Source organism: Aspergillus welwitschiae, assembly GCF_003344945.1.
Source record: "Aspergillus welwitschiae strain CBS 139.54b unplaced genomic scaffold BDQ94scaffold_12, whole genome shotgun sequence".
In the NCBI taxonomy this organism is placed as follows: Eukaryota; Fungi; Ascomycota; class Eurotiomycetes; order Eurotiales; family Aspergillaceae; genus Aspergillus; species Aspergillus welwitschiae.
The window spans coordinates 458,436-476,559 of NW_020798706.1; the positions used below are offsets into that span (position 1 = coordinate 458,436).

Consider the following 18,124-nt stretch of genomic DNA (forward strand, 5'->3'; position numbering starts at 1 on the left):
TGGGATTTTATCTTGTTTATGATACCTTTGATGTTCAAATGCGCCAATAGTGTTGATAATTGCTAGATGTGGGTGTACATACATGCCATACCTTTCACAGCCGTTATAAAAAATCGCTTCCATCTGTAGTGCAATGACCGAAGTAACTCTATCAAACTGTTGTACATATTACTATCATATGATATGATATAGTAGTCTAGTAGGAAATGCACATGAATGCAGATGCAGTAAATATAATACAGTAATCTATTAGTATCGCTCATCTATAAACAGTCCAAGTATCTTCCCAAACCAAAATAATACACACATATAACCCCAAAACAGGAGATGGTATTTTGAGAAAAAAATAACCCCCCAAATGCTCAGTCAGACACACACAACATCCATGACTACCAATTCACACACCCCCAAATCTACCCCCTCACCTTCTCCTTCTTCATCTCCCTCCTCAACTTGTCCCCCTCCCTTCGTCTCCTATACAGTATCCCTCCAACCTCGCGATTAATCTCGCGTCTCCGCATCCCAAAGGCCTCAAACCTCTTGATACAGAAACTCAACACATCTTCAGCCGGGTTCACAGCTCCCTTACCCTCAGCTTCATGTTCATGAAACTCCGCTACAGCAGCCTGGGCAATAATCCTCACAGTCGTGGGATTCGGCATCGTGGCCTTCTCCCTCGCGCGCTTGAAGTATCTGGCATCGAAGTGCGGATCGCCCTTCGCGAGGTTCCGCTCCTTGCCGAGATAGAATCGGACGATGCCACCTTCTTGGAGACGGCGTGAGGTCGGGGACTTCGTGTCGAGACACCATTTGTCGTAGAAGCGTTGGCCGGCGGCGCTGCCGCGGGTGTCGACGATGGCGGAGAGGAGGGTGTGGAAGGCTGTTGCCGGGATATAGGGGATGGCGTTGCGGGGGGTGGAGAATTTGTTGCTGTTAGAGGAGTTGGTGATGGAGGCAGCGAGGTCGTGGAGGGTGCCTGGGATAGAGAGGAAGATGTTGTAGAGGCCGGAGATGGCGCGTTCTTGGAAGCGGGAGGTGGCGATGTGGTTGGGTTCGTTGTAGGTGCCCTTGAGGAGGCGGGAGAGGAGCTCCTTGGCGCGGGTGAGGGAGGTGGTGGTTTCTTGTAGGGTTGAGGGGTCTGGGGGTGGTTGTTGCCGGTAGATGGTGTGCTCGAGACGGATGATCTCCGCGGCGAGGGCGGTGGCGTTGCTCTGGCCCCAGGATTTGGCGCGGTAGTCGCGGAGGTATTCGAAGAGTTTGGTGACCGCGTCCCATTGGTGCAGGGCGATGCGGGAGTTGAGGAGTGCGCGGAGGGTGTTGGAGGAGAGGGGTTGGGAGAGGGACTGGACGACGGCGTCGCAGAGGGCGGCGTTCCTGGTGGCTGTGGCGTAGCGGATGATGGATGGTGCTAGGGCTTGGTCGCCGTAGGCGCGGGGCGAGACTGGGGGGCCGTCGATATCGTCGGAGTAGAAGAGCCAGTTGCCGAATGTGAATGCGCGCGATACGGTGACTAGATCAATGAGCTCGGCCAAGGTGACGCTGGATAATTGCGGCATGGATGATTCGAAGGGTTCCGTGGAGTCCAGATCATCAAGTTCAAGGGTAGGGAGAACGACGCCAGGTCGGTCGACGCGCGAAGAGAAGAACTCGTCGATGCGCTGCATCTTGCTGCTGTCAACGATGGCTTGCAGCCAGGAGAATGCGTTCAGAGCGTCACCGCAGAAGCGCTCCGACGAGTAAAACCGGATGTTGTACTCGATCAGGCCGACCAAGGCGGCAGTGTCGTCGTACAGCTGTGACCGACTCATTCGGGTCAAAGCATCTTCATTGACGTGGTAAAGGTCGGTGTCCCAGGGCGGAACGACGCACGGCGTGATCCTGAGGAAGTCTTCGAATGTCCGGGGGTCGGCTTCCGGCTTGAGGCCTCCCGATTCCATAACTCGCACAGCGAACCAGTTCGACGTTCTGCGCGTAGGCAATAATTTCCCGTCGTCCGTTGACGGGGCAATTGCGAACTTGAGACTGGATGCATAGCGTAAGAGGGCGCTCGGCGACATACCTCTGAAACCGAGACCTAGATATACCTGGTTGGGAAGGCTATCCAGCAAGGCCGCGGCCACTTCAGTGCTCATGGTTCGCTTTCCCAGTCCGTGGAAGGGCGTCGGGCTATGCCGCTTTCGCAGCATCGTAGAGCGTTCCTGGTGGCCGGGTTGTCGCCAAGTCTCTTCCTGATCGACTTTGGTCTGCCAGACCGACCCGGAGTCATCGAGTAGGGGCTTCCAGCTCTGGAATTTCCAGGCCTGGTCTCCTGTCTTGCTTGTCATTCGATCAATGAGCCATACTCCCTCCTCGATGTGGCCATGTTCCACACAGCACCAGAGGATAAACTCCAGCCAAACCTCGGGCCCAAGCTCACGAACTCCCATTTTGAATGGAAGATAAGGCGAATCCTCGCCAGCAGCAGCCGCTTTAGCAGCAACCTCCGCTTCATGAACCAGCCACGCGGCGTCGGACAGGACACTCATAATATGAGAAGAAAGCAGATGCATTCCCGGAGGTCGGAATGTAGCTTGGTAGCTGTCCGGCGGGACATACTTGTAGACCCTATCGGAGATGGCATCGGAGTGGTGCAGTCGAGCTAGAACCTGGAACACATGAGACATAGCCAGCTTCGCCTCGTTAGGCGAGGCATCAGCAGCATCCAGCACAATAGACCCCAAACTCTGCCACACCTCAGCCATAAATCGTTTCGAATGGTCATCAGCATACGGTCGCTCTGTAAAAGCATCCAAGCTCGTCATATCCGACGCCGTCAGCCCGTTCGAAGCCTGCGGGATTTTCGGAGCCTGCGGCTCAGACCTATCCGTAAGCTCATCCAGCGAGAGCCCCTGCCCCAGACCCCAGTCATAGCTAGACAAAGGCCGGGAAGGAAGCGTGACCTCCTTAAGAGAGTCCGCCGCATCAAGCAGGCGATTAATCAAGAACTGCACAGCGGGCCAATTATTCAACCGGAAACCAACATACGCAAGCAAATCAATCTTCCCGGAATCCCGCGCATGCAGCAGCAAGTTAGCCAATTCAATCGTCTGCGCAAAATAAGCCGCATCGGTCCGAATTGCTGCGTCATCCAGAACATCGTCATTGTTTGTATGACCGTTGGTGTCTCTCCGCAACGAAGGCGGCAGGTACTGGTCCAGCCGCGCAATCCAAGCCTCCGGGTTACTCTGATCTGGTCCTGCAACAGGACATCTCTTCATTTCCAGCCTAACATAGTCTTGCAGCGATTGGCGATTGATCGGAGGACCGGCCCCGACGGAGAACTGGCGACTCCATTGTCGTCGCCTATCGGGGAGAGGTCCCCGGCTGGTGAGCGCGACGTGACGGGGGGCGAGACGACGGAGGATCGAAGGGTGGAGGACGAAGGAAGACCCGCGGTCCAGGCACGGCAGACGAGCTGGACTCAGGCACCTTTTCATGACACGACGGAGGTAGCGGAGGAGACCTGCGGGCGGAGGAAATCCAAATCTCGATGTGACCGTCGGACGGACGTTCTGTGGCGCATGTCTAATCGTTGAGACGGGTCGGCATTCCTCAATTTGAGCGGACAAGGCGTGTGCCTGGCGATAACCAGCGACTGGGGGAGGCAGCTGTTGGAGGGAAGCGAAAGCTTTGGATGTGTTTCTTCGCCGCCGAAAAGAAAAGCTTCGCCGGGGAAATTCATCTTGCTGAGTCAGCGTGCTGCGGCCCGCCAATCAGAGCATTGCATATTCATATCATGGTCTAGATCGACTGAGTGGGTGTGGAATTTATAGGATAGCAAAGATGAGGTCCATTGTATTTCAGTGCACAATTAACTACCATCCTATACAAAAACAAAACAAAATAGACCCTAAAGCTCCGGTCACCTCTATCCCATCTCGTGTATCGTTGCAGTAGCAGCCAATTCCAGCCTGTATCATCCCATTCTATCCATCACACCCTATAAAACACCAGTAGCCCTGCGTGATATCGTAGACGTAGATAGAAATACATGCAATATAAACATACTTTCAATAGAATGGTAAAATAAAGAAAAGAAGAGAATAAAAAAAGACTTGAGAGTCAATCCCAATAGACAAGAGGTATAGAGCATCGCTGGCCCGCACAGAATGGGAATGACAACAATCATGAGGCGCAAAATAACCACAACGAATGGCAAGGTTGCGCTCTCCGAGCAAGCAACCAAGGACACTCACGCTCCACCCCATGGTTCCTCGTCAGTAGACGAAGGGAAGAATGAGCGGATGAATACCCCACTGATCGGATCGTACGGAAAGTACGAATCCCCAGAACCAGAGCTCAACTCCGGATTCGTGGGAAACGGGTTAGGAGCTGACATTGCCAAGCCCTGGAGGGGTTGTTCGGTCTGAGCGAACAGCATGCTGGGTTGCTGAGCCATACTGGAAGAAGCTGACGCTGAATTGCTCATATCTGCCGCCGCGGGGTTGTAGAAAGTCGGTCCCGCATGCATGGTCTCTTCCAGATGGCTCAAGTAATCATGTTGTGTACCGTTGAGCGCCTGGCCCTGAGCTTGGGCCTGGGGCTGAGTCTCAAAGCCATACGCGGGCAAGTCACTAATGTCGTAGCTCATACCGGCAGCAATCTGCCGGAGGCTGCCATAGCATAACTCCCATGCGCGTCGGGATGCAAGACTGTTCTCGGACATGGCGAAGAGCCAGCGAATGGCTTTTTTGGCAGCTTGTAGGAAGTTGGCCTCCTCATCCGGCATATGAATGCTGCCAAACGACAACTCCAGCAGCAGCACGGTCGTTGTCTGCATAAGATAGTGCAGAATGCACCACCACGGGCAGACATCATAGAGACGAACAGCGTCAGGCACATCAGGAATCAAGTCGAGCATCCGTCGGGCAGATTCTAGAGTGATCACCGCCATCTCATGGCTGAATGTCTCCTTCTTGTTGGACGCCGTCTGTCGGGCGTCACGACGACATAAACACGGTCGTCCTAGCGTAATGCGCGCGCTGTAGTAGTGGAAGGCGAGGAAGAGCTTGCCCCGCAGGGTAGCTGCTGGCTGGTCTTCTTCCCGTCGAGTGAAGTCATAAGACTCATGAAGATTGGCGTACCACACGTCAGTGCGGGCTCGCAGCTCACCAATGCGGTTCTCAATGTGGCCCCATGGAATGGAAATACAATCCAGCGAGTACACACGGTTGACTATTTCCTGCGAAATAACTGCAAGGTCGACGTAGTAAAGGAATCCAAGAGCACTTGAGGGCGGAAGACTTCTCAGCCATGCCGGATCACGCGGTTTATCTGTCGTCTGAGCGTTCCGGCCCCCTTTTGGATTAGATGGCATTTGCCGCACAGAAATGCAGGCAAGTGCTGAATCGATGTGCTCTTGACGTAATTCGGGTTCATTCAAGAGCTTGGTCGCTACAGCTTCCACCAATTGATCTTCCTCAAAAGGGAGAGGGAACGGTGTAGTACAGATACCGTCGGTAATGGTCGTAGCTCGGCCAGTCATGATGCCCAGCATGTGCTCAAATGTGTATAAACACCACCACACCCTATAACGTGCCTCCTTGGAGATGTTGGCTGTGCCCTCGCTGGTGTTCTTCATGTTCAATCCGAGAGTGACTGCGGAACGAACGGCCAAGGCAGCGATTCGCCAAGCTCTATCGAGCATCAGGTTAGCGCAAACACATATGGCTACATAATTGTCTAGAAATGCTTACCGGTTGATCTGATCTGACGCAAGTAGGTAGTAGGCGATCAGGCCTTCGACCTGCACCTGCTGGAGATCAGGGTGACTAAAGAGCACATCGCCGTTCATACTCAAAATCCGAGCCCGTGTGAGATACACCAAATGGTCATTCTCATCACCGCGCCACGGGGCCCGCGTGAGATGGGCATGCTTGGCGGAAATGGCGAAAATCAAGTTCAGAATCGCCAACCACTTGTCCCCTGGTCGTGCGGCACTCTCGAAGAATGTCTTGTATTGCGCCCGGAAGAGGGTCCGGCTGATGATGGGATAGAATGGGTGCACCGTATCAAGGTAGTCTTCGAAGAGCTTATCTGCCACCTTGCGCGGTGGCATCCAGTACACATGAACAGGACCTGGTACGGAGATATCCATGTCGTCTAGATGATAGTTGACGGAGTGAATGGCAAATTCGCCCTCATCCTCTGCCTCATAGGGGCCCGGCAGCTTGCGAGCACGATGCTCGGCCTCCATGCGTACCCGCTGCATCCAAGTGACTTCGGAATTCTTTCCCATATAACCAGTCGCTCTGGAACTCGGAGTGCGGTTCACATCTTCCTCGACCCGATCAATCGCATCCAGAGACCCGATGGACGAAGGCGAAGTCACCTCATCATCATTGTCCTCGTCCTGGGGTGTTACCGAGCTGGACTGAGTGTTTTCGCCGCTACCGCTATCGGAGTGCTGGCGGGGGTTAGTGACTCCGCCGGACTAGCATTGACATTCGTTTCGTCGAGCGTCAAGATCGGGGTATCTCTAACCTTTTCCAACACCGTCCTAATACGCTCGGCAGCCCGACCATCGACAAGAGGGCCAAGATCTCGCAGTAGATTCTCATAGTCCGTGACCCTCACAGCAAGTTTATCCAATTTCCTAAGGACGTCAGTATCGATTTCCTTCCCTCAGTACCGAGGCAACAGAACAACGACCAACATACCCTTTCGTCCGCTCCCGCCAGGAAACCGGATACCGACAGCTTATCCTCAATTCCTTGCACTGCCGACACACCGGCGTGTCACCGCTACATTTTGTCTTCCGTTGCCTACACGACTCACAGGCCAGCGGGACTCGTCTAGTATAGCGTGGGGCTGCAGTCGATCGCTGTCGCGGAATGGCGACTTTGCTGCTCCCAGAGGACAGAAGCTGTTTCTTCTCGGCATACGCGGGACGGGTGGCCAATCTGGGTTTCTGAGGGTTATGCGACGAAGTGCCCGGGAGAGCCGGCGGATGCGCGGTAGGAACGACGATGGACGGACCCTCTGTGTGAGGACGAAGGGGAATATCGCCCTGCGACAGGCCTTCGCCAGGCTGGGAAAACCCAGGCGTCTCCATGGTCTTTTTCTCCAACGATAGATGGTTCCTGGAGGGGCAACGCCACAGCACACCAGTCGAATCGCAGAGAGATTTGAGAGCCGGTCACGTGGTATTTGCTGGATCCCGGATAAGAATTTTTGGATAAGAATTGGTTGGATGTATTTTGCGATTTGGAAGGCGATGAATCACGCCGGTCAATACTTCAGGCGGACGTATGAAAAAGATCCAGTCAAAGTTTGAAGCATGATGTCGCGGGGAACGGAGTGCGAACCGGGCTTCTGAACCGGGATCAAAGGACAGAAGACCAGACGCAGAAATAAGGTCGCGTGTGGATCGATAAAGGAAATGGGGTATTCAATGGGCCCTGAGGAGGATAGGAATGCAGTGAAGCACGAAAATGGGGGGGAAAGTCTGGAGTCAGAAGTGCCAGATGAATTCGGGATGAAGAGGGGCGTGCGGCGGGATAAAGACTACTATGACTTTCAACTAGCAGATACTAGATACGACCGACCACTCCAGACCGACTCCCACTTGATCATTCCAACAAAGTACTTTGTCCCCTTCACACTGCCCGCCAACCAACCAGAACCTTCCAAATCCACCCACCGCCCAGCTGACTCAGTAGTGCTCTGTGACGTCATCGCAGCCCAGTCCCTGAGAGTGCCTGAGGTATCCACCATCCCAGCATCTCGACTCCTTCTATAACACACACAGGAGAATTCGGCCATGGTGCTACATCTCTTCTCATAGGTCGGGCGTTTTCGCTTTCTACCAGATCCGCTACATTGGCATGCCTCGTTCCTGCAGTCACACCAGGACCCCCACATTCTAGGAAGGATCCGGTCATCCACATTTCCCAGGGCGCGGGAGGCCGTGCGTCCATCAGACACAGCGGACGTTCACCTAACTACTGCTTACTATACCGAGAGGCATACGAGGATCAAGGAGCTACTCCCATCTACAAAGCACAGAGAATGAACAATCACATCGGTTCTCGTCAGATCTAACCCTTGCGGGGAATTTTTGGATTCAAAGGCCACAGGCGCTAAGCATACATAGTCAGACATCAAGCATATCCCAGTTTTCTTTCTCCCTGGTCCTCTTCTTCCTTCGGCCGTTTTCATCATCAACTGCTTCGGGCTCCGTCTCTCCATGCCCATCATTTGAGAAGAACTTGCAAATTCAAACCCCCAGGAAACGATCAATCAGATACATCACAGCCAGCCAGGGGATATAATAAAAAATCAAGACGGTCAGAGAATGAGGGAAGAAAAGAGGTAAAGAGTATATATGTACAGGCGCGGCAGGCGCGAGAGCCTCGCCGAAAATGGCGGTCAAAACAAGATGCGAAACGGGCATTAAACAAATAGGAACTGTACAAGATTAGGTCAAACGGAGTATCAAGGTGGTGTAGGTGAGTAGCCGGCTCAACAGACCGGCCACAGCGGGAGTGGAGATGAAAGGAGTCTGTTTGGTTGTAGACACCCCGAAAGGGAACACACGATCCAAACGCCTCTAGTCTATCGGTTGGTGGATGAGAAGTGCCGCGGCGACGACGTTCAGATTTCCCCGAACATCTCGTCCAGCTCATCAACTTCCACGGTCTCGGGACTCTGCAGCTCTCGCCACGAATCAAAGACCATCTCGACATCCTGGCTGGCAAAGGCACTGGCTCCCAGAGGCAGTTTATCGTCCTGCTCATTGAGATCGGACATCTTCATGTCCAGGTCAGGAAGCCCACTGTTCAGCATGTCGATGGAACGTTTGAGCGCCGATACCGGGGGGACGGTCAGATCCTCCGGGAGACTGATCTGAGGGGTGCGTCCGACGGTCTCAGGTTGCGTCTCGCCATCCAGCCCGTCATCGGAAGCCACGCTCGTGCCAGACGAGATGGATGAGGCAACAGATGTGAGGGAGGGGGAGGGAGATGTGCCGAAGAGAGTAGCCACAGCAGCGTCATCGAAATCCTGCTGCTGCTGGAGATGATCTTGCAGAGGGGACTGCTGCTGGTATGCGTTGTGCGAGAAGTAGTCGCCATCCTGGTCGTCCGACATGCGATCACCGCTAATGGAGGAGAGAGGGCTGTCCTCGACGGAATCAGAAATGCTCATCGCTCCATCATGCAACTCGCTCAGGCCTTCCGAGAGGGCAGAAAAGCCACCTCCCGGAATCTGAAGCTGGCCTCCTTTTTGCTCCGAGGCCCGCTCGCGCACGGCGCTAGCAGTTTGTGTGAATTCCTTCTCGTCTCCCTCCAATGGCGGGGAGGCAGCACGGTTGGAGTGCATCAAACGCGCGTGGTGATGGTCGTTGAAGTCGGTGCCAGATCTTGACGCACCGACGGGGCCATTGCGACCGTCCAAGTCGATAGACTCTTCCTCGAAGTCAGGAGAAGACAGATCCACCTCTGGACTGGGGCTGAGGCGCGACCGCTCCCGCGCCATCGCGTCTTCCTCATCTAGATCGGCGCTGGAGACGCTGGGAGTGATATCCTTGCCCTCTACCCCAGGAATGATAACATCGTCCGAGTTCTCTGGGAGAGGCTGACGGGGCAATGTCGTCAAGTAGTAGTACACTTTGCGCGGGTGGATTGGGACTAGTTCCTTTGCTATAGGACAGGGCGCCAGGGCGGTCCACGGGCGCTTCATGTAGGCACTTAACCGAGAAGACAAAAGAGCTGCAGGGTTCGCAGAGCTGTAAAGACAAAATGTCCCATTAGTATGGCCAGCGACATATAGAGAGGGGGAAGATCAGAAGAGGGGAACGTACTTTGCGACATTCTCGTTCAACGCGATAAGGACGGCAGCCAACTCCTTAACCAAATGAGGACGGTTTCCAGTCTTTTCCAACTGCTCAATCACACCAACCACAATGTCATCATTGATCCCCTCGGTGTCGATCTTAGTCGCGACAGTACCATCGGTGGGGGATGGCGGTGGCGTATGTTCCAAAGGCCCGCGCCGCCCACTCTGACGTAGAGGAGCGGCGGATTCCTTGCCATCGGGAGTGCGCGCAGAGGAAGACGAGGAAGGCTCGGGAGATAGCGAGTATGCCGAGTCGTGCGACCGCTTCACTTTCTTGGAGGGAGGGAGCTGGTCATCGGTCGCGTGAGGCGATTTTGTGGCGGAGGGGGAGCGGCGAGATGTATTAGGGAGATGAATTCCCAAGGAGGGGAGCGACAGCGACTTGCGACGTGTATTATAAGGCATAGCTGCGTAGTCGGAAAAAAAGAAGGGAAGGAAGGTGGTCAAAAAGTGTAGTAGGGGTACAATGGAAATAGGAGAACGATAGGCGATAATGGAAGTAGTAGTAGTAAAGTAGTATACCGATAACCACACAAAAACACGAGGAAGGAACAATACAGTATAGAAACAGGGAAATAAAAGTAGCACTAAGAGTAGCAATAGCAAGATAATAGTCTAATAACACACAGAGAGACACAGATAAACAGAGACAGATAGAGAGACAAGGACAATAGGATAGAAGAGAGATAGTGGGAAAGATTTGGGGGGAAAGGGGAAGTAGGGTAAATGTTACAGGAAGTATGGTGCACAGGGGGGGAAGGATGAGGGAGGGAGGGAGGATGGACGGATGGATGAATGGATGGGAAGGGAATGGGAGAGTTAGGGAAGGATGGGCGGCGGCGGCGGTGATGATGATGAGATGCCGACCGGCTGCACGGGAAGATGGAGACAGGACAGAGAGCAAAGAGAGCAATGGAAAGGCCAGGGAATGGGAATGGAATAATCACCGGAACGATCGTTGGCCAGTGAGAGTCCGGCCGTACTTACCGTCGGAACAAGGAAGCAGCAACGATGGTAATCGAAATAGTAATAGAAATAACAATAGGAAGGCACGAAGCCTGAGGAATCCGTTCCGTGAGGTGGATATGTTCAAGTTGGGATAAGTTTGAATGAGATGGTTTCCACCTTTCGAAAAGAAAAAAATTTCTTTTTTCTTCCTCTTCTCTCTCTTTTGCGCCCCGGTTGAAAATTAAAATGGGCAAAAACGGGTGGATGTTTTAGGGTGGCGATTATTGGTCCGACGCACGATGGGGGGGTTGATTTTATTGGGGATTTCCAGGAATGCCGGGAAGGGAACTGGAACTGGTGTGCCCCCCCCCTCCGATTCCCTCCATGAAAGGGAAAAAACGAAACGAAAAATTAAAAAAAATTAAAAAAATTCAAAATTCAAAATTGAAGATGTGTCTTGTTTTTGTTATTCCATTCTAGGGGATTGATGTCGCTGCTTTTGGACCTATCTCTTACCCTTTAGCAACCCCCCACAGGCGGAAGATTGAATACAATCTACTAAGAAGAGACTAGAGGATGTACACATCTACACCGCTTTATCCCAATTCCCATCCTCAAAATGAAAGAAACGTCCGTGTGTCGCGACCAAAGCAACCTCCAGCAAAAAAAAAAAAGAGCGTCAACTGGACACACTGGGAAGGACACCGGCGGAGGGCGAAAGATGGGCGAGAAGCGAAACTAAACACGGCCGATGGACTGAAGGGGCAAAAAGTACGGTGGAACCAACCATGTGTCTATGACGACCAGAATGAAAGCCCGCGATGGTGATTGGCGGAGGAGACCGTGATCAACTGAGGTTCTGCATGGACTCCATAATGGAGTATGCTCCGTGGAGTCAATCCAGGGAGGGCGAATCGGGTAGCTACTGCTGGCTAACCTGCAGCTCACTAGAGCGCCTTGGGACCTGGTTGCTGCGCAGAAATTTTTCTGATAGATAGACAGAAACAAACAAGCCATCCTTATCCCGCGATCAAGGCGACCGACCTACTGACTGACTTACTACTTACAGCCCAGTTTCTGACTTCCAGACTAAAATCGGAGTAGTTGTTTATTTGTTTTCTTTTTCTCACCGACAGATTCCGCGAAAATCGGACCATTTTTTGGGACCATCGGATTTGATGTTTCTTCTTTTCTCTAGCCTCGAACAAGTTACAAGTCTCCTGCTCGGTCGTTTTGTCTAAACTACGGGGCAACAACTTAAAGTACAATGGGATATACTGTGTCCCCTCCCACCGTGACGGCAAAACGGCGGCAACCACCTACGGGTAGATGCATCATAGCTTTAACACCTTCCATGGTACTTCATCTGCCTAGCTTGAAGGAATGCTTTGGTCCATGACAAGTGGGTGTGAAGTGTGTTGGCCATGGGCGCCTAGTGCTAGGACTCGAAAAGCAAGACCAAACCTTGGGACAGAAAAAAAAGGGACACACACACCACCGAAAAAGAAAAAATGGGTAAAAAAAAAAAAATGAAAGGAAGGAAAAGCACTACTACACATAAGAGCCTTACACTAGCGCATAGCGCTGCTGCAGGCGCTAGCCTTCCAAGTTACTGACTTATGCACTAACTTCGTAGGAGAAATGGAGGCAGGCAAAAACGCAACGAATCAGGGTGTACACGTAGCTCCACCTACAACCGCGGTCCCAAGGATAATCGTTCCTAGCGTCGCCGTTTGGAGCCTATAGCGAATCAGATCGGCGACAGTGGAGTAGATGCCGGGTCGTCTAGAAGATTGGAATAGGACCCAATCGGATGGATGAGAGGTCGCGCTAAGACCAGAGCTGGACAAAGGGCACAGCGCGCGCCTTTCTGCATGGAACCCGGGCCTCGCCACTCCAGGCCTTGGCTGGGAGGGTGGGTTTTGGGATACCGCGACGAGGCTGTCATGCACATTATGCAGTAGCATGGGAGCTGGCCAGTCTCTTGTAGATAGTGGTGATCAGTGCAGAGAGGGTACGGAGTATATGGCTTCAGCTATGCGATGTGTGTGTATGTGTGTGTACACACACAGACACAGTAATTATTATCTGCCTCTCTCACTGTAGATCGGGATATCGTGGGCGATGTATCACATCTCAGCAAGGGATCACCAACCTTATGCGATAGATGACGGTTCACCAATCATCTGAGTCACCATCACCAACGATATGAATCATTCCAGTTTCATCTTCATACTCCATAGTTAGTTTACCTGTCTTGTTGCCTGCTAGATATGTAACTCGTTATCTCCATCTCGTTGCCTAGGGATAAAAGTGTTATCAATTGTTCCAGGTATGTTCTTTACAGAGAAACAATGCAGACAAGACAATGGGTCAATCAGTCACAGCCACCCTTTCCCAACTCCACCTCACTCCACCATGCATTCATCATTGTACGTATGCAATTGCCATAGTTCCTGCAGTCCAGGGAATGCAATGCAGATGGACGGGAGAGGATGGGAGGCAGACGGGGGGTGGGTAGAGGGAAGGGAAGTCGTACAACTCACATGCTGCAATGTATGTATGTACTTTATCTCCACTCTTCCGTGGCGGGCAGCATCTGCAGCTGGATACAGGACAGACAGGTTGGAATTGAAGTTGTGTATCGTCATCGGCATCGGCATCCCACCTCTTCAGCTTTTGTCGGTGCACAGATCGTCTGGATTTCATGCACGGTACTTGGTGATGGGTCTGTCCCACTATTCAGCTCTCGTATTCACAGACACTGATGTATCGATCTATTTGACATACCGTTTATGTGAAGAATAAATGGCATGAGAAGCAAGCGTCAGCCGGAGTATATCACTCCTGAATTTTGAATTGCTATACATAGTAGTCTAGATCAGGGCCCTCGGAACACTGACCAGTCAGTGGCTAGTACTCACTCTCCGTGCCTTTCAACGCGAAGTAAATAATCCTCACCCCAATAATAGACCGCATGTTCCCCTCCCTCCCTACATCTAAAAGCATGTACCTAACCACCCCCAAACTTCAATATATCCATCAATACCTGCACAACACCGTCACAAACAAACAGAAAATATTCTCCGCCCCTCCTTCACCACAATATACACATAAACTCTATCCCACATACACCTACAATACTCACATAGTATATAATATATACACTGTATCCTGTGAGGGGACATACATACTTACATTCATCGCACAGGTACAAAAAAAGAAAGAAATTTTAGTAGCGTAAGCATAAGCCCAGCCCAGCCTAGCCTCCATGTAATCTAGTGCGTGCAGAATCAGGCCAACACATCTATACTACCCCGCAGATCCAGAGCATCTTCGTAACAACAACGCCATCTTGACTTCACCTCGACGATCTATTACTTCTATCGTCTCAGGTGATCGGGTCAAACCATGGTTTTGTTGGTCTCCTTCGACACCGGTTCTGGGTTGGGATTGTTGGCCCGGTGATGTAGTTCTTTCTTTGGGGGGTGATGTGTTCGCGTCGCGTGACTGGGGGGCATGGGTGGTGGGATATCATGTTGGTTGTCGGGTAATGAGTTAGAGTTCAATATTAGTGATGGTTAAATATAGTTTGGGGAATTATAGTAGTGCATGGACAAGAACTGGGAGTGGAATAGTGGTTTGGTGTTTCAGTGACTGTAGTACCTTGGTTGGATTAGATGTATGTTCATGTTTCCATTCGAGAACGTCACTGGTCAAATCACTGCTACTATGATCATAGTATTATACTTCCCTCATATTTCACGTAGAACCGACATTCATTATTTACTTTGAGCTACAAGGTACAGCTACTACAGCTAAGGTGAATAGTAGCGAGTAGATACGCAAGTCATCTTCACATTGTGACCCAAACTGTCTATTATATAGTGATAATTATAATACCCGCCATGCATATTTACAAATACATCCAGTCATCCAAGTCTATCATGAACTCTAGCTAATATACAAGTGACATCCTCGACACCATCACTTCTCCGTCCTCGCCGGCCGCAAGACATACTTCCACGTCGTCCCAAAATGCCAGCGTTTCTCCTCCACCACCTCCAACCCACTATCCCGCACAATCTTCCCAATATCCCGATTCCACCAACATCCATGCCTATCCGCATGCGCCGACGCCAAATTATCCAAGATGCGGTTGAGCCAATCATAGTGGGACCGCCCGTGCTCCAACAACAAGATCTCTCCCTTATTCGGCTCAACAACCGTCCCCAGATGGCGCAACGTGCCCACGGGATCCGGCATCGAACAAAGCCCCATGGTCTGCACCACCGTATCATAATAACCCTCATCACCCTTCCGTGACGGATCAACCGGACGCCTGGGCACGCCTGCGGCATCCTGTACCTCGAAATTCACCGGCACCTCATGCTCCGGGAACTGTTTCGCGAACTTGGCCTTCGTAATCTCCACCATCTCCGGACTCAAATCCACAAATGTTACGGACCGACACCCATGCACGCCTGCGCGTCCCTTGCTATCCAGTCCCCTCCGCTGCCCGAGTTCATAATATTGGAGGTTTCGGCCGGTACCGCAGCTGACTTCGAGGACGTCGCCGCGTGCGCGACTGATCAGGTCTGCGCGCTTGGAGCCCATGCGCATGACTTTCTCGGACAATTCGACGTCTGCGTCGAAGGTGCGTGCGGTGTGGTTGTAGCGGTCGGAAACATCGTGGGGGACAGAGAGGGATTGCGATTGAGTGACTTCGCGACGGTAGGAGGCGTAGAGGTAGCCGATGTAGGTGCTGAGAGTGAGGGCGCTGACGCCGAAGATGGTCATGACTCTGGGCGATACGGGGGTGGACGGGGGCGTGGAAGGGAGATCCTTGAGGTGTTGGTTGGCACGTTTAGGTAGGGTTTTGGGCCTGCACATTACAGTAAGTCAGTAGGCGTCAACAGGTGTGACTGACAAAGAGAGACACGGGCAATGCGGAGTCGATGAGACTAACCCGGTGCCGTCTGCCACTGGGAATCGAGGCGCTGGCTTGGAAGCAGAAGCAGAAGCAGGCAACTTGGCCTTCTTCAGCGCTGCTCGCCCGACCCGTGGTGCGCTCATGGTTGCGGCGACTGGAGTGATGTAGAATAAGATGCGGAGGTGGGAGGAAAAGATGGAGAAGTTGGAGAAACTCAAAAGATCGGACACCGACCGCCAAGACAATCAGGCACGGGCTTGTTAATTTGATTTGCCAATGCGCCGTTATCGCTGCATCTCCAAATCATACCACCAACTATATAGCCTCTTATTTCCCCTCATCTCTTGAGAGTCCACCTCCTCTCAAGTTATCCCGTTCACTTCTCCCATTTTTCTTCATAGATTGTTGCTCCTCCGCCCGCAACATGTCACTCCCCGCCAACATTCTTATCATCGGCGGAGGGGTCTTCGGCCGTAAGTCGCACCACACACACCGCACCCATTTCCCCGGGTTTTCAGCATGAGCCAGATTGCTCATTCAATCCAGTATCTACGGCTCTCTCCCTCTCGCACCGCCATCCCAACTCCCAAATCACCCTCCTGGAAGCCTCCCCGATAATCCCCAACCCGCATGGCTCCTCCGTCGACTCCTCTCGCATCGTTCGTGCCGACTACTCCCAACCACACTACGCCAAACTCGCCGCTGAGGCTCTCGATCTCTGGCGCAACACCGACTGGGGCAAGGAAGGCCGTTATACCCAGAACGGTCTCCTCCTGGTCTATCCTCCCGGTAGTACCAATGCCCGCGACTACGCCAACAAGAGCTACGAAAACGTCAAGCAAATCCCCGGTCAAGATGTCGAGCTCCTCCCCACTCGCGAGGACGTCGCACGTGCCGCCCCGGCCTACGGAGTGAATCTCAGCGTCGAAGGAGGCTACGTGAACTGGGGCTCAGGCTGGTCCGATGCTGAAGCGGGTGTCCGGTACACCAAGCAGCGTCTGGACCAAGAAGGCAAAGTGATCTTCAAGACCGGTGACGTGAGCAGTCTCCAATACAGCAACGACAAGTCCAACAGAGTCACTGGAGTCAACCTTGCAGACGGATCATCCCTAACAGCCGACCTTGTCATTCTCGCAACAGGAGCCTGGACCGCCAAGCTCGTCGATCTACGCGGTCGAACCGTCCAGACCGGTCAAGCAATCGCATACATCCGCATTTCGGACGAAGAACAGAAGCGGTTCGAGCATATGCCTACGATTCTCAACTTCGCGACGGGCATCTTCATCATCCCGCCGCGGAACAACATGCTCAAGATCGCCCGACATGCATACGGTTACGTTAACCCCGTCCAGGTCCCGGTTCCTGGCACCGCCCAGGATGAAGGAAAGAGAATGAAAGTCAGTCTGCCAGAGAAGGGAGTTCCTATTCCTGCTGAAGGCGAAAAAGCATTCCGGGAGGCTTTGAAGGAGCTGATTCCCTCCTTTGCGGATCGGCCGTTCGCTGAGACTCGCATCTGCTGGTATACTGATACGTGAGTGCCCTTGTCATATTCGGCGGTCTCCGATTGAATGCCTGACTAACATTTGTGATTGGCACAGCCCCAAGGGCGACTTCATCATAACCTACCACCCCGACCATCCTGGTCTCTTCCTCGCTACAGGCGGCAGTGGTCATGGATACAAGTTCCTCCCCGTGCTGGGCGACAAGATCGTCGACGCGCTGGAAGGTAAGCTGGAGCCTGCACTGCAGGACTTGTGGAAGTGGCCTGCTGCAGTGCCGGAGAGTGAGTTTGATGGAACCGAGGATGGCAGTCGCTCGGGACCGAAGGGGATGCGGTTGATGGATGAGTTGTTGAAGACGAGAAAGGCGAAGAGGGGCAGTTTGTTGTGAGGGAAAAAAAAGTGATACGTGCCTATAGATTAGAGTTTGCTGTTCCGTCGACCTCACTAGACGGTATATATCGATGGTGTAAATATGCAGTGGAAGGTATGTGGTCGGATGAAATGCAGATTTCGAGACATCGTCTGGCTCGATCCTAGGAAAACTGGGCAGTTCAACTGCAAGACATGGGAATATATCCGTCCAGTAAACTCACACCCAAGGTGATAGTACATGAATTCACATTCAAGGTAGAGAGTCCTTGCCTAAGCAGGATGGGCAGTTACTGCCTTTCTAGTATATCTATCAACCACGCAAGGAAGCGAATTGGAAAATGTACTCGACTGTAGTCATGTCACCTCTATCGGAATGGAACCTCACAATCGACCCTCTCTCTCTCCCTGAAATCCGTCGACAATTCTGCTAAAAACAAAGATTAGAGCTTTCTGCTCCAAGTATCCAGACAAGTCACCCGCTAATAGCAGGGTT

General features: G+C 52.4%; 5 protein-coding genes across 5 annotated transcripts; 2 read left to right on the forward strand and 3 right to left on the reverse strand.

Moving 5' to 3' along the window:
- Positions 1–413: 413 nt before the first annotated feature.
- BDQ94DRAFT_169430 (transcription factor domain-containing protein) lies at positions 414–7,093 on the reverse strand (the record flags this gene model as incomplete). Its single annotated transcript, XM_026771291.1, has 5 exons — positions 414–3,738; positions 4,236–5,675; positions 5,736–6,445; positions 6,523–6,634; positions 6,699–7,093. The coding sequence occupies 5 exons, from the start codon at positions 7,091–7,093 to the stop codon at positions 414–416; spliced, it is 5,982 nt and encodes a 1,993-aa protein (XP_026627520.1).
- Positions 7,094–8,634: 1,541 nt separating this feature from the next.
- Positions 8,635–10,281, reverse strand: BDQ94DRAFT_169431 (uncharacterized protein; the record flags this gene model as incomplete). The annotated part of the gene is made up of 2 exons (XM_026771292.1): positions 8,635–9,766; positions 9,842–10,281. 2 exons carry the CDS (start codon positions 10,279–10,281, stop codon positions 8,635–8,637), a joined length of 1,572 nt encoding a protein of 523 aa, XP_026627521.1.
- Positions 10,282–12,733: 2,452 nt separating this feature from the next.
- BDQ94DRAFT_141602 (uncharacterized protein) lies at positions 12,734–13,702 on the forward strand. The gene has a single exon (XM_026765861.1). It carries the CDS (start codon positions 13,159–13,161, stop codon positions 13,630–13,632), a length of 474 nt encoding a protein of 157 aa, XP_026627522.1. The 5' UTR covers positions 12,734–13,158; the 3' UTR covers positions 13,633–13,702.
- A 998-nt stretch (positions 13,703–14,700) lies between these two features.
- Positions 14,701–16,047, reverse strand: BDQ94DRAFT_141604 (class I SAM-dependent methyltransferase). The gene is made up of 2 exons (XM_026765862.1): positions 15,794–16,047; positions 14,701–15,709 (listed from the first exon to the last, which is right to left on the reverse strand). The coding sequence occupies exons 1-2, from the start codon at positions 15,898–15,900 to the stop codon at positions 14,812–14,814; spliced, it is 1,005 nt and encodes a 334-aa protein (XP_026627523.1). The 5' UTR covers positions 15,901–16,047; the 3' UTR covers positions 14,701–14,811.
- Positions 16,048–16,130: 83 nt separating this feature from the next.
- On the forward strand, positions 16,131–17,980 carry BDQ94DRAFT_141606 (NAD(P)/FAD-dependent oxidoreductase). Its single transcript, XM_026765863.1, has 3 exons — positions 16,131–16,230; positions 16,304–17,288; positions 17,356–17,980. The coding sequence occupies exons 1-3, from the start codon at positions 16,182–16,184 to the stop codon at positions 17,645–17,647; spliced, it is 1,326 nt and encodes a 441-aa protein (XP_026627524.1). The 5' UTR covers positions 16,131–16,181; the 3' UTR covers positions 17,648–17,980.
- The last annotated feature ends 144 nt before the right edge of the window (positions 17,981–18,124 follow it).